The 27512-nt window shown below is 34.8% G+C and overlaps 1 protein-coding gene across 3 annotated transcripts in view; it reads right to left on the bottom strand.

Moving 5' to 3' along the window:
* Nucleotides 1–27512, bottom strand: part of LOC141555291 (uncharacterized) — a 232087-nt gene that overhangs the window by 33662 nt on the left and 170913 nt on the right. For all 3 annotated transcript variants that reach the window (XM_074288042.1, XM_074288051.1, XM_074288061.1), the window contains one exon: nt 20316–20474. In XM_074288042.1, coding sequence (XP_074144143.1) covers nt 20316–20474 — 159 coding nt within the window. The remainder of the gene's footprint in view (nt 1–20315; nt 20475–27512) is intronic.

Genomic DNA, 27512 nt, shown 5'->3' on the forward strand with positions numbered 1-27512 from the left:
ATACATTGTACACAGAAACAGCAAGATTGTGCAATGATAAACTATGAAAGACTTGGTTCTTCTCAGTGGTTCAATGATCCAAGAGATGCCAATAAACTTTGGATAGAAAATGCCATATGCATACAAAGAAAGAACTACAAAGATTGAATGTAAATCAATACTTGTTCACTTTTTTCTTTTTTTTCTCTTGACTTTCCCTTTTATTCTGATTTTTCTTTCCCAATACAATTCATAAAGAAATGTGTATTAAAAAATATATGTATATGTACACCAGAAAAAATTATAAATGAATTCTAATTGTAGCTCTAGAACTTTTGAATTTTTTATAATTTATTGCAAAATTTTCTCTTTGATCTGGGGGTTTCAAAATTTAGCAATATTATTCCTATGTATTTTACATAAAGGATTTCGCTGAGGTGGTGATTGGTGGATTTTTTCTATTTCTACTTTCCCCTCATATTCTACCATTTAAGGACAGTTTTCTTGGATTATTTCTTGTATTATTGTGTCAAGATTCTTTTTTGGTCACAATTTTCAAGTACTCCAATCATTCCTATATTTTCTTTCTTGATTTGTTCTCCAGATCTGTTGTTTTTCTTATAAAATTTTTCAGATTCTGTTCCATTTTTTTCATTCTTTATAATAAGTTTTACTATTTCTTGGTTTCTCATGCTTCATTGGCTTCTTCTTGCCCAACTCTAATTTTCAAAAAGTTATTTTCATCTTTGAGACTTTGTATCTCCTTTATATAATTAGTTAACATTTTTTCACAATCTTGTTTTTCTTGGACTTTTTTGTTTGTTTTTCCTCAATATCTCTCATTTGATTTTAAGTTCTTCTATAATTCTCTTTGGAGTAGAAGAAGTTGTTTTGTTTTGTTTTGTTTTTTACTTGAATGTCTTCCTATGCAGATGAAACTCTGGTCTTTCCTGTTCCTATAGTAAGTTTCTAAGGTTGAGTTCTTTCATCTTTTTTAAATAAGAGGCTAATACCCCTTACCTTTAAATAAGAGGCTAATCATGAGGTGGGGGGAGAGTGCCTCTAACTTCACTTCTGCTCTCCCCTATGACCTGGCACCCCAAATGAAGAGCTCACCCCTCCTCCAAGTGCCAGCAATCAGCAGTGTCCCTACTCCCTTGGCTCTGTACATACTACTGGTTCTTTCTCACTTAGGACCTTGTTTCTGCAGCACAGCTGGGTCTGGCATTCCTAATCAGTCGAGCTTCACTCAGTTTTCCCAGACTGAGACCCCCAATTCCTCAAGGTGAAAGTTTCTGTGCTTCCTACTGAGGCTCCTGCCACATCCAGCTCACCTCAAGGGACCTTACTTAGTGTTTTCTAGGAGCTGGCCCAGAAGTGTTTGTACTTCACACAGATTAATCTCCAGCCTAGGGTCATTCTTTCTTTGGATATTCTTGGCTTGTACCAGGAAGACCCCTGTTCTGCAGCAAGTCTTCTTGATTTTTCACCAGTCTTTGTTCTCCCTGAGAGGTAAAATCTATTCATTGTGTGTGGAAGGGATCTAGAGAGCTTAAAATTTACCAACCTACTTAGCCATCTTCCCAGAATCTCCCTGTCTTCAATTATTTTAAATTTAATTTCTATATTTCTTATTGCAGTGTTTGTTTAGTAGTATATAGATATACTAGTGATTTATATGAGTTTATTTTATATCCTTTAATGTTTCTAAAATTGCTCATTACTTCAACAATTTTTTAGTTGACTTTCTGGGACTCTCCAAGCATACATGATGTCATCTGCAAAAAATGATAGGTTTACTTCCTTGTTGCCAATGTTTAGCCGTTTAATTTGTTTTTTGTTGTTTTAGTGCTATTTGTATTTACAGTACTGAAAAACAATGTTAATATCAAAAATATTTGTTTCTTGGCTTTAGATATTGCTTACCATTTTAAGAAAATCTCTATTCTTGTGCATTCTTATATTTTTTAAAAAGAATGTGCATTACATTTTGTCAAAAGCTTGTTCTGTATCTATTGAGATAATTATTTTGTTTTTTTTTTATTTTAATATTGTCAATTATGTTTATAGTCTTACATAGAAATATATTATATATTAATATAGTTTCCTTATATTAAAGCAGGGCTGCACTGCTGGTATAAAGCTAGCCTGGTCATAGTGTATGACTTTTGTGCAATATTGGTGTGATCTCCTTCCTAATAGTATTTTATTTTAAAAATTTCCATCTATATTCATTAAGGAAATTGGTTTATATTCTCTTTGTTTTTGCTTTCCCTTATTTGGGTATCAAAACTATATTTGTGTCATGGAAAAAAATCTGGTAGATTCCTACTTTATCTACTTTTTCAAATGGTTTCTATAATATTGGAATTACTTAGTCTTTAAATGTTTATTAGAATTTACTTGTAAATTCATATGGTCCTGGGATTCTTTTCCCTCATGATTCATTTATGGTTTATACAAATTACCTTTCTATTCTATTTTCTTTTCTGTTAAACTAGACAAGTTATAGGCTTGGTTAAATTGGTTTGATGAAAATTATCGGGAAAATCATAAGCCGCTAAATGAAAAATGATAATTTCACAGGGTTTACCTGCAGGATGGTTCATCATCTCTAAGAAGGCAGCATTTAATGCCATCAAAAGTAAAATGTAAGCAAAGCTTTAAAACATGCAGGATTATTGTCTCAGTTTTAACATTTTAGGATAAGAATTCATTATTTGGTTTGAAAAAAAAATTGCTGGAAGAACCAGAAATCAATATAGCAGAAACTGGGCAAAGACCAATATCTTACACCAAGATAATATCTTACACCAAGATAATATCTTACACTAAGATAAGGTCAAAATTGATACATGAGCTAGATATAAAGAAAGATTTTGTAAGAAAAGGAAAGGAAGGTGGAAGATATTTATTAGTCTTATGGATAATTGAACAATTTGTAAATAAAAAGATAGATAGCAGAGTCAGGTATAAAAGTAGATATTTTCAAGTACATTAAATTAAAAAGATTTTGTACAATTAAAACAAATGTAGCCAAAATCAAAATCTCATATCTAAAATATATAAAGAACTTTGTCAAATCTATATGAATACAAATCATTCCCCAATTGATAGTCAAAAGACATGACTTGACAGTTTCCCAATAAAGAAATAAAAACAATTTATAATCATATAAAAATGCTCTAAATCTTTATTGATTAGAGAAATGCAAGTTAAAAAAAAACCCATAATTTCAGACTGATTAAAATAATAGAAGGGGAAAGTGGCAAATGTTGGAGGCGATGTAAAAAAATTGAGAAACTGAGTCACAGTTGGAATTGTGAACTGATCCAACCATTTTTAAAAGAAATCTGGAATTATGCCCAAAGAGTTATTAAACTACCCGTACACTTTGATCAGCAGTATAACTACTATTTCCAGAGATGATCAGGGAAAAAGAAAAGGAATCTTTATGTTATAAAATACTTATAATAGCTCTCTTTGTGGCGGTAAAGAACTGGAAATTACAGGGATGGCCATCAATTGGGGAATGGCTAAACAAGTTGTGATATGATTGTGATGGAATACTACTGTGCTATGAAAAATGATGTGCTCAATGATTTTAAAAAATACAAAAAGACTTTTGTGAAATAATGAAGAGTGAAATATTTTTCACTGAGGCAATGACTTGCTCAGGGTCACATAGCCAGGAAATATTAAGTGTCTGAAGCCAGATTTGAACTCAGATCCTCCTTACTTCAGAACTTATTGTCTATCCACTATGCCATCTAGCTGATCCTAAAAGCAATATTGTTTTAAGAACAACTATGAGGGAATAAGTTATTTTTACTATTATGTACACTCAAATTAATTATAATTAACAAATGAAGAAAGGCACTGCTGCAAAGAAAGAACTGATAATTAGAAGTATATAGGGAATAATTTTACATGTGTATGTGTGTTTGAGCTATCTTCACAGTGAAAGCAGAAGAGGAGAGAAAAAAGCGGGGGGGGGAGAGAAATTTCCACAATAATTTTGTTGTATATTTGAAAGAAATAGCAAGTTCTGCCTAGTAGATTTGTAGTTTCATGAGCAATCATCTTTTTATTGTATATTAATTGTGTTGGAAATGTTTTACTCCATAAATTAAGAAAATATATTAATATTCCAAAGTATTTTTATGATGACCTGAAGATTATGGGCCAAAGACCTATGTTGCATCTCAACTGCTCAGCACTGATGGATCCACATTGATTAGTAATAAGGACATAATATTGGAGAGTTGGGCTGAACACTTCCATAGTATCCTAAATAGATCTATCATCAACCAGTGCCAAAGCCATTACTATATCTCAGGTTGAAATCAATTCAGCTCTAGCTAAATTTCCAACTGAGAAAAGATTTTGAATGCCATTCCTCTCATATGGCAAACCACCTGGTGCTGATTCTATTCCACTGCTCATACAAAAAATGACTAATATCTTATAGGTTATATGCAAAATAAAGTTATTCCTGGGAGATTAGGGATGCCTCCATTGTATATAAGAGAATAGAAAATAAGTTGTAGCAAGCTCATTCCTCATTCCCTCCCTCTCTCCCTCCCTTTCTCCCCCTCTCCTTCCCTTCTCCCCCTCCCCCTCCCCCCCTCCCCTTCTCCCCCTCCCTTTCTCCCCCTCTCCTTCCCTTCTCCCCCTCCCCCTCCCCCCCTCCCCTTCTCCCCTCCCTTCTTCCCCTCCTTTCCCCCCCTCCCCTTCTCCCCTCCCTCTCCCCCTCCTTTTCCCCCTCCCCCCTCCCCCCTCCCCTTCTCCCCCCTCCTCTCCCCCTCCTTTTCCCCCTCCCCTCCCCTTCTCCTCCTCCTCTCCCCCTCCTTTTCCCCCTCCCCCCTCCCCTTCTCCCCCTCCCTCTCCCCCTCCCCCTCTCCCCCTCCCTTTCTCCATCCCCTTCTCCCCCTCTCTTCCCCCCCTCCCCCTTCTCCCCCTCTCTTCCCCCCTCCCCTCTTTCCTTCCCTCTCCCCCTCCCCTTCTCCCCCTCCCCCTCCCTCTCCCTTCCCCTCTCTCCCTCTCCTTCTCCCCTTCTCCCCCTCCCTCTCCCCCCTCTTCCCCTCCCTCTCCCCCTCCTTTTCCCTCTTCCCCCTTTCCCCTCCCCCTCCCCCTCTCCCCTCTCCCTCTCCTTCTCCACTCTTCCCCTCCCCCTCTTCCCTCCCTTTCCCCCCCTCCCCCTTCCCCTCTCTCCCTCTCCTTCTCTCCCTCTCCCTCTCCCTCTTCCCCCTCCCCCTCTCCTCCTCTTCCCTCTCCCCTCCCCCTCTCCCTCTCCCTCTCCCCCCCTCCCTCCCTCCCTCCCTCTCCCTCTCTTTCTCTCTCTCTCTCTCTCTCTCTCTCTCTCTCTCTCTCTCTCTCTCTCTCTCTCTCTCTCCCCCTGCCATTGCTTGTAAATTTTTTTTCCCAACTTATCCTAAATGGTCTGATCCTTCCACCTGGAAAATGGTCATCTACCTGATAGCCACTGTGACTCAGAAAGGGCTAAGGAACAGATGACTTGGTGTTTACTGCCTGACAATTCCAAGAGAAATGCTAGGGAGAGAACAGAAGTCTGTTTAAACATTGGTTATTTGAGCAAGGCCTTTGATAGTGTCAGTCATGAGGGCTTGTGGGAGATCAGGTCAAAATTCATCAGAGAAATCCATCAGTATTGTCTGCCAATTCCATGATGGCACACTTGCATGAGTTCTGGATAATGGGCAATGCTTTCATATTTTCCCAGTCTCCAATCTAGTGAAACATGGCTCTGTCTTACTCCCATGCTTTGTAATATGATATGTTCAACAATGTTGTCAGACTTCTTCACCAAGGATGAAAATGTCATCAAAATCAGCTACTGATTTAACCAATGATAAATCATTTAGCTGTCACTAGAGTGGACCAAAGACCTGGTGCATAAATTTTTGTTCACAGTTAATTGTACACTCAATGCAACCTCTGAGGCTGAGATGCAACAAAATATGGATCAATTCTCTGGGCTTATATTAATTAATTGCCTGACAATTAAACATGAAGAAAACAAAGTTCTCCACTAGCCAGCATTATACCATCCATACACTGGAACCATCAGTTATAGCAAATGAAGAAGTGACAGTAGCTGTACACATGATTAATAAGGTTGATGCATGCATTACCAGAGCTAGTTCAGTGTTTGAAGGCTTTGGAAGAATTGTGAAAGAGAAGAAGTATTAGGCTGGTTACCAAACTGAAGGTCTACAGAGCCATTGAACTGATGTATTTGCTGTATGACTGTGAAAACTGAAAAGTATACCAGCTCCATGCTAGGAAATGCAAACACTTCCATTTGAATTGTCTTAGGAAAATTCTTTAGATTATCTGGCAAAATAAGGTGCCAAACATAGAGTTCCTTTCTCAAATTGAACTGCCAAGCATTATAACTCTACTGCAGAGAGAGCACAATGCCTTTGGGCTGGCCACATTGCCTGAATGCCAAACATATGTTTGCCTAAAAGACTACTTTAGGGAGAATTTACACAAGACAAGTGCTTATAGAGAGAGCAGAAGAAATAATATGTCTACTCTCAAGGTCTCTCTGAAGAACTATGGAATCAATCATGAGACAAAGCAAGCATTGGCACAAAATTACCCAGCATGCATGATACATCACAGAAGGGGAGCAAAGCATGACTGAAGTAGATCAAAAGAAACATGAAATGCACAAAATTAGTGATATCTTCACTCCAAGTGTTCATATGGTCCATTTGTGCCAGACCTGTGGTACAGACTTTCAAACTAGCAGACAGACATAGTATATACATATATATGTGATGTATATATGTATATGTATATGTATATGTATATGTATAAGTATATGTATATGTATATGTATTGTATATGTATATGTATATGTATATGTATGTGTATGTGTTTTATGTTATATGTATATGTATATGTATATGTATATGTGTGTGGATAGATAGATAGATAGATAGATATAGATACATACATATATACCATGACTCTGACATACTGATGTCATTTGGTCCTAACAACCAAGAAATCCGGGCAGTCTTCCCTTAAATTTTTTTGAAATAGGATATCTAGGCTCTTTTTTTAAATTTTATTTTTTAATAGTTTTTATTTACCAGATATATGCATGGGTAATTTTACAACATTGACAATTTAGGCTCTTTTTTTATTTATGGTTTTTAGATAGTCTTAATTTTTTTCAGTCAACAAAAGGTTTACTTGTCCCTGACATAGCAAGGCTGTGCAACAAAGATACAACAGCATTTATCTGGATGAGATTTCACCTGGTCTCCACTTGAAAACACATTGGTTCTGATCAACCGGTCAAAACATGATGATGAATAAATAGCATGGTTTTCAGACATAGACCAAATTGGAGATAAGGATATTTTGTTGTTAAGTAACAAGGAAACTGCATCAAGGGATTCATGGATGAGATAACTTTGTTGCCTTTTAGGAAAAGTTAATCCCTGTTTCAGAAAATGAAAGGGTCCTAGTCCTCTCAAATGGGCGAAATAAAGTCTGTTCTATCTTGTTAGATTATGTATTTCATGGGAACCAAGAGCTCTTTACTTATTCTTCAGAAGCCTAGATATAATCAAGTTTTCATGTTCTCATGGGAAACTGTAGATGGGGGGCATGTGCCTTTCATTTGTTATTATGAGATGCTTCCAAGATAGCACCTGGTTTACGTAAACCCAGAGCTCTGGTTCTGGAAAAGGGCTACACTGAAATTGAAATATTTTATGGCTATAGCACTTCTTTGATCATATCATTCTGGTTAATTCCAAACAAAGAGAGTGACATTCTGTGGTATGAATTATTCTTGATGAAGCAGGATATTGACTATTGCTAATCACTTTCTAAAAGCTAATAAACTAATTCCTTAGTAATATGTTGTAGAATTTTTCCAGAAATTTAAGTCAAGCTCTTTAATCTACTCAGGCTCAGCCAAACTTTTCCTTTTCTTTGAAAACTGGGCCAACATCTACCCTTCTCTAGTCCTAGAACATCTCTCCTTTTCTTGAATGTTTTTCAGACTTCACCAACAGCAGTGAATCAGCACATCTGCCAGCTCTTTTAATACCTTACTTATATTGCTGTTTAGTTCATAGAAGGTCTTGTTCCTTCCCTCATGGAAAAAGTTTGATGCTTCTAAACAGTCCCACTTCTCTTGAATTTCTAATCTCTTACAGAAATCATGTTGTAGGATTCTGGTTTTCAAGGTTGATCATCCACTTTTTGTGTTCCCTGGCACCCAATTCTCAGCCATGACTCTAAGAAACTGTAGCATGAGCAGCAGCCATATCCCAGAAACCATCTCTGCAGATGGACTAAACCAAGTTGAGGGTAATCAACGAGCCTCAAATCTATCAGTGAATTAGGCAGGGTGTCTACCCCAAGCATGTGAAGACCTCTCCTAGTAGAAAAGGTGGATGAGGACAATTTTGTCCAATGGTCATGAAAGCAAGAACTCTTTTGCATTTAAAGCTGGATCAGACATGGAAGACACCAGGATCATCTACTGTGAGTGGCCATTGCCACTCATCTTGACTTTTGTCTTCACCAGATTCCAATGACCCTGGCAGAAAAAGTGAAGCTAATTTTGTGTGGTTCTGCCTTACAAATACAATTCATGCATGAGTCAAGACAGCACTTTCTCTCTCTCTCTCTCTCTCTCTCTCTCTCTCTCTCTCTCTCTCTCTCTCTCTCTCTCTCTCTCTCTCTCTCTCTCTCTGTCACTATTTCCTCCCAGTTTATTCTATTCTCTTCTTTTACCCTATCCATACTCAAAAGTGTTTTGATACTGATCACCTCTCTCCTAATATGCCCTCTTTTCTATCTTCTATCTTCTATTACCCTTCCCCTTTCCCAAATCTTCTTTCCTTCCTACTTTCATGCAGTGTATGATAGATGTCTATACCATATTGTGTGTGAATGTTATTTACTCTTTGAGATAATTTTGATGAAAGTAAGGTTCACTCACTCACTCCTCTCCACTGTAAAAGTTTTTTTTACACCATTCCACCTCTCCCTTTCCCATTCTCCCAGGACATTCCTTTCTCATCCCTTCAATTTGCCCCTGTTTTCTTCCCTTTGTCTTTTCCCTAACTGCCACAATAATGAGAAAGTTCTAATGAGTTATAAGTATCATCCTTTCATGAAGGAATGTAAAAATATAAATCATTTTAAGCTCCCTAAGATATAACTTTCCTGGTTTCTCCTGAATCTAATATCTGAAAATCAAATTTTCTATTTAGCTCTGGTCTTTTCATTGATAATCATTTTTACTCCTAAGGGATTATTCTCACTTTTGCTAGATAAGTGATTCTGGATTATAATCCTAGCTCCATTACTCTCTGGAATATCATATTCCAAGTTCTCAGATCCTTTAATGTAGAAGCTATTAAATCTTACTTCCATTATACTTGAATTCTTTCTTCTGGATAATAGCAAAATTTTATCCTTGACTTGGTAGTTCCGGAATTTGGCTATAATATTCCTGAAAGTTTTCATTTTGGGATCTCTTTGAAGAAGTGATTGGTGGATTCTTTCAATTTCTATTTTCTATATTCAATTTTCAATTTCTATTTTACCCTTGGCTTCTAGAAGATCAGGACAATTTTCCCTGATAAATTCCTGAAAGATGATGTCCAGGCTCTTTTTCTGATCATGACTTTCAGGTAGACTAATAATTTGTAAATTGTCTCTCCTTAATCTATTTTCTAGATCAATTGTTTTTTTCAATGAGATATTTCACTCTTTTTGATTTTTTTCATTTTCTTGGCTTTGTTTTATTATATCTTGATTTCACATAAAGTCACTGGGTTCTTTGCTTAATTCTAATTTTCTTTTCTTTTACAGAAGATATCTTTTTTTATTATAGCTTTTTATTGACAGAACATATGCATGGGAAATTTTTCAACATTGACCCTTACAAACACTTTTGTCCAAATTTTCCCTTCCTTCCCTCCACCCCCTCCCCTGGATGGCAGGCAGTCTCATACATGTTCAACATGTTAAGGTATATCTTAAATACAATATATGTGTACATATTTATTCAGTTATCTTGTTGCTCAAGAAAAAATCGGATTTAGAAAGGTAAAAATAACCTGGGAAGAAAAACAAAAATGTAAGCAAAAGTTTCCCAGTATACTTTTGCTGGGTGTAGCTGGTTCTATTCATCACTATCAATTGGAACTGAATTGTGTCCTCTCATTGCCTAAGATAGCCACTTCCATCAGAATTGATCCTCATACAGTATTGTTGTTGAAGTGTATAATGATCTCCTGGTTCTACTCATTTCACTCAGCATCAGTTCAGGTAAGTCTCTCCAAGCTTCTCTGTATTCATCCTGCTGGTCATTTCTTACAGAACAATAATATTCCCTAACATTCATATACCATAATTTACTCAGACAATCTCCAATTGATGAGCATCCATTCAATTTCCAGTTTCTAGCCACTACAAAAAGGGCTGCCACAAACATTTTTGCACATATAGGCCCCTTTCACTTCTTTAATATCTCTTTGGGATATAAGCTCAGTAGTAACACTACTGGATCAAAGGGTATGCAAAGCTTGATGATTTTTTGAGTATAGTTTCAAATTGTTCTCCAGAATGGCTAGATGCATTCACAATTCCACCAACAATGCATCAGTGTCCCAGTTTTCCTACATCCTTTCCAACATCGTCATTATCTTTTCCTGTCATCTTAGCCAATCTGACAGTTGTGTAGTGGTATCTCAGAGTTGTCTTAATTTGCATTTCCCTGATCAATAATGATTTGGAGCACCTTTTCATATGGGTAGAAATAATTTCAATTTCATCATCTGAAAATTATTTGTTCGTATCCTTTGACCATTTATCACCTGGAGAATGGCTTGAATCATTATAAATTAGAGTTAATTCTCTATATATTTTGGAAATGAGGCCTTGGTCAGAACCTTTAAATGTAAAAATGTTTTCCCAGAACAGCTTTGCCATAAGCAAAGAGAAGGATGTGGAGAGAAGTAGATAGAAGCAGAAATGTAGAGAGATTCAGAGAAGCAGAGAGAGAAAAATGCAGAGACATACATACACCTCTCTTGCTTCCTGCTAACCCCTGCAGAGAACATCAATAAAGAAAGGCACTTTTTGGCATTTTAACATTGGTCTCATCTCCATGTCTATCTGGGGAAGATTGGTACGTATGACCCTGGCAATCAGTAACCTCAGAATGGGAGGTTACACAGTTTATTGCTTTCCTTCTAATCTTATCTGAATTACTTTTGTTTGTACAAAAGCTTTTTAACTTGATATAATCAAAATTTTCTATTATGTGATCAATAATGATCTTTAGCTCTTCTTTGGTCATAAATTCCCTCCTCCACAGGTCCTCTAATTTATTTATAATTTCATTCTTTATGCCGTAATTGTGAACCCATTTTGATCTTATCTTGGCGTACAGTGTTAAGTATGGGTCCATGCCTAGTTTCTGCCACACTAATGTACAGTTTTCCCAGCAGTTTTTATCAAATAGTGAATTCTTATCCCAAAAATTTGGGTCTTTGGTTTTGTCAAACACTAAATTGTTATAGTTACTGTTTTGTCCTGTGCACCTAACCTATTCCATTGATCAATTAGTCTATTTCTTAGCCAATACCAAATGGTTTTGGTGACCACTGTTTTATAATATAGTTTTAGATCTGGTATAGCTAGGCCACTTTCATTTGATTTTTTTTTCCATTAGTTTCCTTGAAAGTCTTGACCTTTCGAGAATTGCAAGGGAACTAATGAAAAAAAAAAAAAGTCAGAGGAAGGTGGTCTAAGTGTACCTGATCTAAAGCTATATTATATAGCAGCACTCACCAAAACCATTTGGTATTGGCTAAGAAATAGACCGGTAGATCAGTGGAACAGATTAGATACAAAGGACAAAAAAGGGTGCATCTATAGCAATCTAATCTTTGACAAACCCAAAGATACCAACATTAGGGATAAAAATTCATTATTTGGAAAAAAACTGTTGGGAAAACTGGAAATTAGTATGGCAGAAATTAGATATGGATCCACACTTAACACCATATACCAAGATAAGATCAAAATGGGTCCATGACTTAGGCATAAAGAATGAGATAATAAATAGATTAGAGGAACAGAGGATAATCTACCTCTCAGACCTGTGGAGGAGGAAGGAATTTATGACCAGAGGAGAACTAGAGATCATTATTGATCACAAAATAGAAGATTTTGATTACATCAAACTAAAAAGTTTCTGTACAAACAATACTAATGCAAACAAGATTAGAAGGGAAGTAACAAATTGGGAAAATATTTTTAAAGTTAAAGGTTCTGACAAAGGTCTCATTTCCAAGATATATAGAGAACTGACCCTAATTTATAAGAAATCAAACCATTCTCCAATTGATAAATGGTCAAAGGATATGAACAGACAATTCTCAGATGATGAAATTGAAACTATATCCACTCATATGAAAGAGTGTTCCAAATCACTACTGATTAGAGAAATGCAAATTAAGACAACTCTGAGATACCACTATACACCTGTCAGATTGGCTAAGATGACAGGAACAAATAATGATGAATGTTGGAGGGGATGTGGGAAAACAGGGACACTGATACATTGTTGGTGGAGTTGTGAAAGAATCCAGCCATTCTGGAGAGCAATTTGGAACTATGCCCAAAAAGTTATCAAACTGTGCATACCCTTTGACCCAGCATTGCTGCTATTGGGATTATATCCCAAAGAAATACTAAAGAGCGGAAAGAGACATATATGTGCCAAAATGTTTGTGGCAGCTGTTTTTGTTGTAGCTAGAAACTGGAAGTTGAATGGATGCCCATCAATTGGAGAATGGTTGGGTAAATTATGATATATGAAGATTATGGAATACTATTGCTCTGTAAGAAATGACCAGCAGGAGGAATACAGAGAGGCTTGGAGAGACTTACATCAACTGATGCTGAGTGAAATGAATAAAACCAGAAGATCGCTGTACACCTCAGTGCTGTATGAGGATGTGTTCTGATGGAGGTGGATATCTTCAACATAGAGAAGATCCAGCTCACTTCCAGTTGATCAATGATGAACAGAAATAACTGCGCCCAGAGAGGGAACACTGGGAAGTGAATGTAAATTGTTAGCACTACTGTCTGTCTACCCAGGTTACTTGTATCTTCGGAGTCTAGTACTTGATGTGCAACAAGAAAATGGTATTTGCACACATATATTGTATCTAGGTTTTATTGTAACACATGTAGAATGTATGGGATTGCCTGTCATCGGGGGGAGGGAGTGGAGGGAGAGGGGGGATAATTTGGAGGGATGAATACAAGGGATAATATTGTGGAGAAAAATTGCTCATGCATATATACTGTGAAAAAAAATTCTAAATAAAAATAAAAATTAAAAAAAAGAAAGTCTTGACCTTTTATTCTTCCAGATGAATTTTGTTGTTAATTTTTCTAGGTCATTAAAATAATTAAATAATTTAAAAATCATTAAGGAATTAATTAATTAATTAATTTAAAAATATATTAAAAAATAAAAATAATTCTTGGGAATCTGACTTGTATCTGATTTTGAATCGGATTTAGCACTAAAAAAATAATTAGTTTAGGTAGTATTGTCATCTTTATTATATTATATTTACTCGGCCTATCCAAGAGCACTTAATGTTTTTCCAATTATTTAGATCTGACTTTATTTGTGTGAAAAGGGTTTTGTAGTTTTGCTCATATAGTTCCTGACTTTTCTTGGCAGACAGATTCCTATATCTCTTGCTCTTGGATTTTGTTAGTGATGTATAAAAATGCTGAGGATTTATGCTGTCAATTTTTTTTTGTTTCAGCTCTATTAACTTCTCCTTTAAGAATTTAGATGCTACACAACTTGGTGAATATATGTTTAGTATTGATATTGCTTCATTATCTATGCTATCTTTTAGCAAGTTATAGTGTCCTTCCTTTTTGGCTTCACCTGAAGTATTACATTCTGCTCCGGCCTTTTACCTTTATTCTGTACATTTCACCCTGCTTCAAGTGTGTTTCCTATAAACAACATATTGTAGGATTTTCACTATCCACCTGCTATCCACCTGACTATCCAGTCTGCTATCCACCTCTGCTTTATGGGGGAGTTTTACCCCATTCACATTTATAGTTAAAACTACTATTTCTGTATTTCCTGCCATCTTATTAACCCCAGATTATGCTTTTCTCTTTCCTTCCTCCCTTACTCCCCTCCCCATTATTAAACTTGTGAGCACCACTTGCCTCATGCAGCCCTCCCTCTTAAGGATCCCTCCTCCCTACTCTGAGAGTCCCTCCCCTTTCCTTAAACCTTTCCCTTACAATTTCTATATTCCCTTCTCTTTAGCTTATTCCTTCCCTTTTTGCTTTTCCCCTCCCACTTTTCAATGAGGTTAGAGAAGTTTCTCAGCAAATTGAATATGTCTAATATTTTCTCTTTGAGCCAATTCTGATGAGAATAAGATTCACACTATGTTCATCCCCTTCCCTTCTTTCCCTCAGATATAATAGATTTCCTTTGCCTCTTCATGAGATGCAGCACCTCCACTTTTCCATTTTTCTTGTACAATTTATTTTCCACCTGTAGCTTCTTTTTTATATTATAACAGTAAAGCCAAATTATATGTGTATTCTTTATGTACTCATAACAGAAATATAGTTCCCAAGATTTCTTCTTACCTTTTTATGTTTCTCTTGAGTCCTGTATTTGGAGATCAAACTTTTTGTTTAGTTCTGGTTTTTTCATCAGAAATGGATAGAATTCACCTATTTCATTGTATGTCCATCTTCTTTCCTTGAAGAAAATGCTCCTTTTGTCTGGGTAACTTATTCTTGGCTGTATACTAAGTTCCTTAACCTTTCAGAATATCAGATTCCAGGCCCTTCAATCCTTTAACGTGGATGCTGCTAGATCCTGAGTAATCCTTATTGTAACTCCTCTGTATTTGAATTTTTTTTCTAGCTACTTATAATGGTTTTTTCCTTGGTGTGATAGTTCTGGAATTTAGCCACAATTTTTCCTGGAGTTTTGATTTTGGGATCTCTTTCAGTAGGTGATCAATGAATACTTCTGTTTCTATAACATATGGGCAGTTCTCTTTGAAGATTTCCTGAAAAATAGTGTCTAGGCTCTTTTATTCATCATGATTTTCAGGGAGTCCAATAATCCTCAGATTATGTCTCCTAGATCTGTTTTCCAGGCCTGTTGTTTTCCCAAGTAGGTATTTTGCATTTTTTTCTAGTTTTTCATTTTTTTGGTTTTGCTTGACTGATTCTTGGTTTCTCCTCAAGTTATTTATTTCTATTTATTCAATTCTGATTTTTAATGAGTTATTTTCTTCATTTACTTTCTTATTTCTTTTTTTATTTGTTCAATTGAGTTTTTAAATGAGCTGTTTTGTTCTATGGAAATTTTTTTTCTATTTCGCCAATTTTATTTTTAGGGAACTATTTTCTTTTTCCAATTCACTAATTCTGTTTTTCAGGGAGTTGTTTTCTTTATCCACTCTATCTTTTAATGAGTAACATGACTTAACCAGACCCTCTTGCCAAGCTTCTCTTTTCTTTCCCCATTTTTCTTCTAGCTCTTTTTAAAGATCCTTTTAAATTTCTTCTATGAGAGTCTTGTGTGATGAGGAACAGGTTATATCACCATTTGGGGCTTCATTGGAGACAATCTGCTTATAGTCTCATCAAGATTTGAAGTCTGCTCTCTTTCAGTTTAGAAGCTATCTATAGTTAGAGTCCACTTTGCTTTTTTACTCATTTTGACAAAAAACAAAAACAACAACAACAACAACAAAAAAAAAAAAAAAAAAAAAAAGCAAAAAACTGCAGTATGCTTTTTGACAGAGTAGTGTCACCAAGCTTCCTCTACAGACAACAAGAAGTAGCAGTGAAGCAGCACTGGGACAGCAATGGCTGGGCTGGGATCAGCCTCTGTGCTGGGATTAGCATTTGCCCGTGCTAAAATCATGCTGAGTCACTCTAGGTGCTGGGTGGGTGTGGCCAGGTCCCAAGAAACTCTAGAGTTTTGGGGTTATAGTCTTTACCCCTGTACTTATAGCCTCTCTGCTGATCCATTGTATTACTGCCAGGGCAGAGTAGCTAACACTGTGGTAAATTTCTCCCCACAAATTTTTTGCTGTTGAAGACCACACCCTGCCCCCTCGGGTCTGCTCAGTGTGAGCTGCTTCCCGTGCTTTAACTGCCTACTTGTCTGACACGAGCAAAAACAGACTTTTTCTGGCAAATTTCAAGATTGTCTTCTGTTGGTAATGTGTTGTACTCCCAATATTCATGGGTTTTGACAGTCAAGCACTAATTCTGAGGCTGTTCCATAAAATAGTATTCTGAGAGTAAGGGAGAGCTAGGAGAGATGTGTGTGACCTCTCCACCATCTTGGCTCTACCACCCTTTTCCCCTCTACTCCCCCCCCCTTAATTCTAATTTTCATGGAATTGTTTTCTTCCACTGAGCTTTCCTATTTGGCCAATTTTGCTTTTTAAGATATTCTTCTCCCCATTAGGACTATTTTTTGGTAATTTAAAAAATGTTTCTTTTTTAACCACTCTCAGTTCTCTTTCCAATTTTTTTTTCCTCTCTACTTGATTTTCAAAATCTTTTTTGAGATCTTCCATGACCTGAGACCAATTCTTATTTTCTTGGAGGCTTTGGATGTAGAAGATTAGATTTTGTTATTTTCTGAGTATGTGTTTTAATCTTCCTTGTCACCATAATAATTTTCTATGGTCAAGATCTTTTTCTGTTGTCTGCTCATTTTCCCAGCCTATTACTCTTTGATAAAGTAGGGCTCTCTTTCCAGAGTGGCGAGTGTGTTGTCCCAAGCTGTTTTTAGAGATCCTTCTAGAGACCTGATCACAAGCATTGTTTTCTGCTCTGGAACTAAGGAGTGTCTCTGCTCTAGTCCATGAATCTAGAATTTTTTAGAGTCAGTAGTTTTTTTAAACTTTTGAGATAATGATCGACATCAATAAAGTCAAAATTATGAAGGAAAGATATTGTTAATGCATTTTAAATTTCTCCACTAAAAATATATCCCAACACTTTATCCTGGCATGAAAGTGAGCCTGGAAATTAATTTTTTCTTAAAAGCCATGGCAGTGAAATGTAAGCCCTGTCCAGCCTAACCAGATTTAAAAGGTTTTGAATGTGGGACCTATAAATGACTGTATCTTCATTACACAATAAAACTATTCAAATTTAGAAAGGCTTATCACCAGAATGTTGGCTAACTATGAAGTATTTTTTCAAGCCACAGAAACTTATCTACTAAGCTATAACAAGACTGCATTCTATGATAATATGATATAATATAGGAATCTGAGGTGGAGAAAGATTAGGTACCTTGCCCAAAGTTACATGAGTGAGAAATGGAAGAATTTGTCCATCAGTAACACATTCCTCTAAAGAAGTCATAAAAACTTGTTAAAAACAAAAACAAAAAAAGGCTCTTTTCAAATCAAACCATGAACTATGGGAATTGAATGTAAAGCAATATATGCTATTTTCACTTCTTTTTTCTGTTTTTTTTTCCTCATTGTTTTTCCCTTTTGTTCTGATTTTTCTCTCCCAAAATGATTTGTAAAGAAATGTGTATTTTAAAAATTAATATACATGTATAATCAGAAAAAACTAAAAGCAATTAATTTTTTAAAAAGGGCTTTTAATAACTATTGCCTCTATAGAAATCCTTTACTTCCCTTTCATTACACAGTTATCAAATAACACAAACTTTCAGATTTGAACTTGTTGGAATGTGTAAGTTTAAGTGAGTCATAGCAAGACACCTATTTATTCTTACTTGGTATATTTGGTTCCCTGGGCTCAGAACAAGTTTAATTTCATGTTTTACTGAGGGAATTTGGCCAAATGACATCTTTAGTTGCTGTGGACATCAACTTCTGGTAAGACATAATTTTCTAGGCCAAAGTGTAATGCTGAAAAGCCCTGATGTGGAGATGTTATGAAATCAAACTAAAGTTCATTTTAAACAAATGACAAAAGATTTTTGTTTCCCAACTGGGTATGCTCAACTATAGTATTTCCCTCTTCCCAGCAATAAAAAGGAGGCAAAACAAATGTGATTAATACTATTCTATTTTCCCTGTAGTGCCACTTGGCAAATTTTAATGTACTATATGAAAGCTTATGAAATCATGGTATTCCATGATTCAAAGCCATCATTGAGAGAATATTACTATAAAAGATAATAGACATCTTAGGATCAATGTAATTTCTATGCAAATTTCCACATGCCATTTAGCCCAATTTCTTCTTACACACACATATATGTATGCATACACATAAACACATATACATATATATACATACAGGTGTATCATTTGTATATATGTGTATATATGCATATATATATGTATGTATATGTAAAGCATCTCTTATATGCAAGACACTCTGGTAGATAGTGAAATCCTAAGACGAAACAAAACAAAACAGTCTCTAACCTCAGGGAAGCTTACATTCTACTGAGAGGACACAAAATATATGTATATCTTTTTTTATTACAAACCCAAAGATCCCAACTTTTGGGATAAGAATTCATTATTTGACAAAAACTGCTGGGAAAACTGGAAATTAGTATGGCAGAAACTAGGCATGGACTCACATTTAACACCACATACTAAGATAAGATCAAAATGGGTCCAAGATTTAGGCATAAAGAACGAAATCATAAATAAATTGGAGGAACATGGGATAGTTTACCTCTCAGACTTGTGGAGGAGGAAGGAATTTGTGACCAAAGGAGAACTAGAGATCATTATTTATCACAAAATAGAAAATTGTGATTACATCAAATTAAAAAGTTTTTGTACAAACAAAACTAATGCAAACAAGATTAGAAGGGAAGTAACAAATTGGGAAAACATTTTTACAGTTAAAGGTTCTGATAAAGGCCTCATTTCTTTGGCATAAGTTCCTTTAGCAAAAGGAAAATAAGAAAGAGGAAAGTATCTAGGGATATTTAATTTTCAAAGTTTGATAATAGGGGAAATCACATTTAATTACTCCTTAATAGTACTAGCGAAAGAATTATTTTTAAAATATTGTCAAATTTTTGCTTTCACCTCAAGTCAAATTTTGTCAAATCTTCAAACACAAAAAAATTATATACAATTAGAATGTCAACTTTCCAGAAACTTCAAACTTACCTCACTCCTCTTTTTTCCCTGTGTGGTTAAGAAGTGAAGGACATGGTTATACCAGTGGCCAAATTTGTAATATAAGTTTAACAAGGTTCTGCCCTAACCTGCCCTATATTTGAGAACTTGGCTCCAGTTTTCTGTTTGCCCATGTTATATGCCACCATGGAAACTTGCAAAGGAATAAATATTTACTGCTAGGTTTATTTATTATGTTTCTAAAGTGTCTCACCTCCTAAGAACCCAACCACTGCAGTAAAATGTTAGGGTTCTTGTGCTTTCCAGCACGAGCTCCTGTCCTCTGGAGTTTCTGAAGATAGTGGATGGCTCCAAGAGCTCTCATGAAGAGAGGTGATGGTCCCATTGGATGGAACATAATAAGTCCAAAACCTGATGGAAGTGCAATCCCAGGAGGCAATATCAGGGCAATATTAACTACTATTTGAGCAATACTGGGAGAGAGATTAAAATAATTGGCAGAGGCTTTTTCCTCAGCTACTGGAGGAGAAGAAAGAGTTTCAGAAATTCCTGAAACTCCAGATTAATTCTAGAATAATCTTTTTCCTTTCTTTTTCCTCTGGCTGCCCAGGATCTTCACCATTTCACAAAGTCTGAGCCCATTTACAATCATTTTGCTGAAGGACTTCTTGACAGCCATCTCTGCAGCCACCTTTGTACACCTGTTATCATTCAGTTCTCCCCAAACTGGTAAAAATAATTTCTGAGAATTGTTTTATTGGTGATAGTTGCCAGGCCACCAATGTACGGTATGGTAATAGTCTTATCAACTGGTGAGTTGCTGAAGCTATAGGATCATTAATATTTTAGTTATGATCTTTGATCAGCAAAATGATTTTTATGATCTACAGACTTCCTATGTTTAAAGGAACCCTCTTCCCCTCTTTTACTTTCTCCTTTTACCTACCTCCAGCAGACACAAAGTTGAATGGAGAATCAGAACATACTCACATTTTATGCACTGAATTGCATTGATGTTCATCTTCAAATCCCACCCAACAAAAATGGGGATTTATAAAATTAAGCACCATTATAAGTGGGGAAAGATTAATACAAGACAAAACTTTAAATAAAACAAAGCTGTTTCCTTACCTGTTGTGTAGTCATTAGCTTGGAATAATTAGTAGCCTTCAACAATGCTCCTACTGCCTTTCTGGCTTTTTCTTGGGGAGCTCCTTTGGGGAATGTTGGTAGTATAGCTAGAACACTATCTACAGTAAATTCTGGGATCGAGGCACTTTGTATTTTGGCCTGAAAAACAGAAAAAAAATAGTTGTTAAGAACTATAATTTTAGATATGCTTTACATTTTCAACAAAATATAAAAATAAAGATGTGTCAGGGAATGAATTATTCAACCACATGCAAGATATCTACACTATATATGGAATGAATTTAAGTTTGTTTCTTTTCACATAATTTGAATGAAATAACAATAATCCAAGCATTTGGGTTTAAACATTTCAGAATCTGTATCATTCTAGAACACTTAAAGCAATGCAATTTTTAAAAATTAAATACAGAGGTTAATGAAATCAATAGCCTATAAATCTTATTTTTATTTTATTGAAAAGGTTAAAGCTTAAAAGCCAATTTTGTTACTTATTAACATGAAATTAGCAAAAATAGATATATTTGGTATTAATAAAAGTTATCATTATCTGATTATCCTATCATCCTGATACCAAAAAATGTAACCTAAATTCAACTAACACAAGTTCATGAAAAATCTAACAAATAAAAAATGATTAAGTTAGGACAATGAGGTGGCATAGTGGACAAAGTCTATAACTTGGATCAAGAAGATCTGAGTTAGAATCGTTCCTTAGACACTCACTGTATAGCTATCATCAAGTCACTTTTTCATTTCTCTCAAACTCAGTTTCCCCATCTGTAAAATGTGGATAAAAATAGCATTTACCTCATAGGGTTGGTGTAAGAATCAGATGAAATAACATTAAAGTACTATATAAGTCAATAAATGATATCCACTGCAGACAATAAGAAACTTATTTGGGGGAGAGGATGGTTTTTTTCTAGAATAAATATATCAAGAATCATCTGATAGAATTCCAGAAAATATTTTTTAAAGTCTTCTAGAAAAGTCTTTACTTCAGGAACTCTAAGGACACCAGCTCACTAAAGTAGAGCAGTGAACTTTCAAGGATGGAACTGGACATCATTGGGATAGGTACTATATGAAGATTTATTTTCCTTTAAGAAAAATTATTGGATAGACAATAATCAACTATGCTCACTTTTATTTATTTTATAATATTCATGGGAAAAAATGTCAGTGTTCAAAATTACCAACTTGTCAGATAATGTGTTTTGATTGAAAATTAAATTATGTATATTGGTTTTGGTCCTTGCTTCAAAAATGACTTGTGAGAATGTTAAAGCAGAGTAAATTTGTATTTGTTATATTTATAAATCCAACACTTATAATTATGTAGCTGTCAGGGTATAGTTTTTACAGTTTCTTTAGGTACTTGAATATAAATTCTAATTGTTTATCTAACTTCTGTCAGAATCTAAGAATCTGGAGGCAAATCTAAGAGGATGTTTCAGAAAAAATGCCTGTTAAAGCTTTCCACATTTGTAATCTGTGATTTGTCTTAACTCCATAAGAATCTGTGTCACTGCTCTTCTAAAGCCTTTACTCTCCAACTATGTGATATCCAGGAAAGTGGTTCATTAAAATAAACATCTCTCTATTTAAATACTTGGCATTGATCTACTGGATATTTATAATCCATTAAAAAATAATGGGTTTTCTCTCTAGAAAACCATTACATGGGTTTTTGAATAATATGTATTTAAAAATTTTTCTTTATTATAGCCATAATATTAATAGTATCTTTTTGATATTTGTTTGATTAAAATGTAGTGGAACTATATTGTTGTGATTAAAAAAAAAGACAGAATGACAACTGAGTAAGAGAAATTAGGCCAGAGAAATTTTCAGTTTATTGATTCTGATAAAGCCTGAATAGAAATCATATAAGAAAGAAGATCTGCTTTATCCCCTGCTCTGTATTTGTGCAGTGATTAACCTAGATAAATCATTTCATTACTTTGGGATACAGTTTCTTCATCTTCAAAGTGCATGTTGGTAGAGCCTGGACTACATGTTATCTAAGTTCCATTGTTCATCTAAATCATATGATCCTATCACCTATGTCAATAATGGTCACCTCTGCCATGCAAACAGAAATCATCATATTTATTCTGGTAGTGGTGTGGTAGGAAAATACCAGATGAAAAGTAAATGACAAATGTCAGTGCTAGTCACCATCAACTGGTTTGTGCCAAAGCTAGTTTAGCTTGTGAATTAAATCATTAATCAATTTGCTGACACTATGATATCTAAAGGGAAGCCATTCATTCATTTATTAAGTGCTTACTGTGTTACAGAACTGTGGGATAGTGGTTCATGATATAAAGATTTTTTTAAGAAAGGTTGTTGTAAAACTCAAAAGAGAATGTAAAATGCTTCATAAACCATAAGATCCCACCAAATTGCACATTATTATTATTATCCTGTTTCAAAGATCTCTTGTAAGAAAAGTATAAATGTAGATGTCAATACAGGATGAGATCCAGCATATCACCCCAAATTACAATGTATTATCAGATACTTATTTCCTTTTTTTTTTTTAGCTTGTTCACAGTTCTCCTCAAAACATCATTTTATAAATAGCACTGGATATGAAAGTTCTTTCCACATTACTCCATGAAGGCTTTAAGAATGATAGATTCTAGTCCATACTGATCTCTTTTCTTCTTTAAGCAATTACTCTACTATTGGTAAATATCACATACTTTATTATTCATAGTCAAACCTGTTCAAATAATTATACCTAAATATGTATATGTACATGTATGTACGTATACACATACATACTTGCTTTATTTATGTTGTATGTGAATATATAGGTATATTATTACACACATATATGTACATACACAAGGGGGTCACAAAGAGTCAGACATAACTGAAATGACAATTTCAGAGAGCAATATACTTATATATAAAATATTCCCACCTATATCTGTATAAGTCATTCATATTATATACAATATGTTGTATATATAATATATATATGTATGTGTCTTATACAGCTGTATCTGTCCAAATTACACACATATATCAAAATTTGTAGCTATACATACACACATATTTATGTATATAAAATCATAGCTAAGCCTATATATATATATGTATGCACATACATATATATATAAAAGTTATGAAGAAAGCAAAAGATTTTTGAACAATCAAAATAGATATGAAAGTAAAAAGCCCACTGATTTAATTCACAAGATAATTCCTCAGGCACTTTCTCAGAGTCTATTTATTCCTAAGTCCAACATAATTCTAGTAATTTTGGTAAAAAAAAATTTCCTCACAATTGCAGAGTGATTTAGAAGGGGGGGAAGGTGAATTCACAGGGGAGGTACATTGAAAATAACTGCAAATGAGAAGTGGCTCCCTATGGCAGAGGAAAAGAAGAAAAAAATGAAAAAAGTAGCCCCAAGAATTCAAGCCCAAAAGTTTGGGACAAAACACCCCCTCAAGAGATCTCAATATAGCACAGCATGATAATTAATATGTTAAAATCCTGATCATGAGAACCAAAGAAAATTATATAATATGGTAAAGGTAAGGAAAGCTTTGAATACAATAGACCAGAAAGCTTGTCCTTACCATGAAGAATAATTTACCCTTATCTTAGAAATAATTTACCTTAGAAAAAGAATGTTAAAGGTAAGAGAATTCTAATGGAAGAATGATCTATTAAAGACATTAGCCATCTCCAGTCATTCTAACATTATATATATATATATATATATATATATATATATATATATATATATATATATATATATATATATATATATATATATATATATATATTGGATTTCTCCAGAGGAGACAGGTTGGTAAAAAGCCCAGCCCTCCTCACTCAAATCAAATTCACTTGCCTGGCATGGCATCACCTTCCTGTTGTCATAGTTGTCTTTGAGAACGAAGAATAAACAAGTAAGTCACTTCAGAGAGGAGGGAGTCAGAAAGTGAATAGGGGGAAAATAGACATTTAAAAAACAAAATTAAAATTACTGAAGATCTCAAGAAAAAGAAAACTTACTTGACATAAGTGGATAAGTCAACAAGGAGAAAAAATAACAGAAAAAAACAACAACATGACATCCAGATCTAGCAAATAAATTCAGGTGAAATAAGCATTCAAATGAAACCAGCAAATGAATAAATATTGCAAAACAAAGGAAAATAATCCAAAATTTGATGATTCAGAGACCCCTATAGAGTATAAGAACATGAAAACACAGGACACTTTGTGTGGAGTTCAAAAGAGAAATGAGAATTATGAAAACAGAATCTGAAAGTCAACATGGCAATTGTAATGGGCAGAATAGAAAAACTAGAATCTGTGATCATGTCTTGGGGAAAAAAAAAGAAAACAATAGATTGAGAATGCAAATATACAGAAATAAAGGACAATCAGGAAGAGGAGATATCAGGAACATTAAGAAAGTGTATGCTCATCTGAAAGCAAAATACACTAATCTTGAAGTCAAGATGCATATAGACAGCCTTAGGATCATAGTTCTCTTGGCAGAACACATCAGAACAAAAATTTTAACATCATAACATCATAAATAATAGAAAAGATCTTCCCCCAAACTTGTGAATGAGGAAAGGAAATATAATTAAAATAATTTACATATTAGGAGAGGGGAAAGAGAAACAATGTTGCAAATTCCAAGACACTTAGTAGTTCAGTTTAGTAATTCAATTCAGAAACAAGTTCTACAATTGATGAAGAGAAAAAGTTTTATGTATAAAGTAAAGGAAATTTGAATAATATAACACTATTTTGCTCCCACACCAAGAAATGCCAGCATGTAGAAGGGAGTGGAATAATGTATATAGTTCAGTATGTAGCCCAGGGTAGCCCACCCTACAAATCTGAGCTTAATAATAAATGACAAAAAGATTCAATCAAAAAGAGACATTTGAAACATATTTAGAAAGAAACCAGAACTGAAGAAAATATTTACTTCTGAACACTTCAAACAACAGAAATGCAGCAGAGGTGAATAAATGATATAGGTAAGGCTGCAACAGAAACAGAGTGACAGTAGAAAGACTAATACAACTTTATTCTAAATGGACCCTGGGAGACAAGTGTGAAGGTGGAAATTCATTTGAGGTAACAGTGAAAGGCAGGTCTGGGGCATTTGTATACAGAATTTGGTGGTATTTTTACCTACAGATGAATTGATGTTTTGTTTTGTTTTTTGTAAGTCTATATTACAAAACTGTAAGGTATGTGAAAGAGGGGAGAGGAGAAATATAAAAGGGAATATGCAATGTGTTTGGGTCAAATCAAAGGCTAGATGAGAGGGGAAGGTGACTCTTTTTTCAGAAAGAGAAGAGTTTATAGATTAAAAAGTAAAAGCTCCTCTGGATATTTAGTGCTTTAAAAGTATACCTATCCCACCTTGGTAGGAGCAGAGAGGGGATTTGTAAACCTGGGGGCAACTGACACGTGTAAGAGTGAGAGAGCAAGGATTCAGGGAGGAGAATTTGAGGCAAATGGGGGGAAAATTGTAACTAATGGAAAGTATAAATTAGTAGGGGGCTTCATAATTAGGGATGTGGTGGAAAAGGATCCCTACAAGGTACAGCATCCTTGTCTCTGACACCTGCAATAATTGAATTATTCTGGGAGTGAGGCCCAATTAAAAAGAGGAATCCATGAGAAAAGATGAACAATTCAGGGGCAAAAAGTTCCTAGAAGGGAGAATGATGGGATACTATGGACATTTTGATTGCATAGAACAGGGGTTCTCAAACTATGGCCTGCGGGCCAGATGCAGCCCACAGGGTTATGGCAAATGGGCCGAGGGGCGGAGACAGAGTGTGAGCTTTTGTTTTTACTATAGTTCAGCCTTCCAACAGTCTGAGGGACAGTGAACTGGCCCCCTATTTAAAAAGTTTGAGGACTACTGGCATAGAGAATGGAGAGAATGGAAAAGAGACCAGATAATTACAGAGTTATGAATCAGAAGATGAAAGTTGAGAGTAGACACAGGGGGCAGATAATGAAGAGAATGAGAGAAACCATTTTTAAATTAAATTTAAATGCATACATATATTGGATTTAACATATATTTTAACATATTTAACATGTATTGGACTACCTGTCATCTAGGGGTGGGAGTGGGGGGAAGGATAGGAAAATTTGGAACAAAAGGTTTCACAAGGGTCAATGTTAAAAAATTACTCATGCATATGTTTTGTAAATAAAAGCTTTAATAAAAACCATAAGTTTAAAAACTAATGAATAGGATTAGTTGAAGGAGAAGAAAGATCTAATCCATTTGACTAAGTGATAGGGGGGAAAATGTGAAGAATTTTATAATCAGATAAAAGCAAGAGAGAATAAGCAACTAATTAGTAAAATTCCAAAGGGAAGGGGGAAATAGACAAGAGGAGACATCAAGGATGAAGGAAATCACTATCATTAAAAAAGATTAAGATAAAGTTAACTGAAGGAGCACAATACTATAATTATAACAGTAGGGGGGAGGGGAATCACAACTTGAAAAAAATCAATATTAGGAACAAATGGAGGAAAATACATACCCAAGTTAGACCTTTAAATATAAGTAGATGAAACAAATCAATAAAATGAGAAAGACTGACAGATTCTACAAGAAATTAAGTTTTACAATCTGATGCTTTCAAGAAAAATATTTTAAAAACAAATGTAAGAAACAGAAAATATCAATAAAAACTTATTTAAAAAAACAAAATGTTAGAGTAGCATCTATTGTGTGTAATCCAAAAAAAAAAAAAATATGATCTTATACAGGGAAAAAGTAAAATCAGATGTGATTAAGACAGATAATTAGGGAAACTACATAATGCTTCCAGATAGTGAATCAGGATGAGGACTAAACTGTGATTTCTATTACCAAAGCAGGTTTAAATCTTCTCTGAAATGTGTTGGCTAGAGCACCAAGAGCCTATATTATACCCTAGTTAACAAATTAATTTTTCAGATAGAGAACTTGAACTCATTATCTTTCCCGATAATCCCAGGTATCCTCCTCCTAACTTCCCTATTACTGTTGTGGGAAATACCATCCTCCCAGTTCTTCAGGCTCACAACCTAAATGTCATCCTCAACTCCTCACTATCTTTCCTTCCCCTCATTTCTAATTTGTTGCCAAGACCTATCAATTTGATTTTTTA

Source organism: Sminthopsis crassicaudata, chromosome 1, assembly GCF_048593235.1.
Source record: "Sminthopsis crassicaudata isolate SCR6 chromosome 1, ASM4859323v1, whole genome shotgun sequence".
In the NCBI taxonomy this organism is placed as follows: Eukaryota; Metazoa; Chordata; class Mammalia; order Dasyuromorphia; family Dasyuridae; genus Sminthopsis; species Sminthopsis crassicaudata.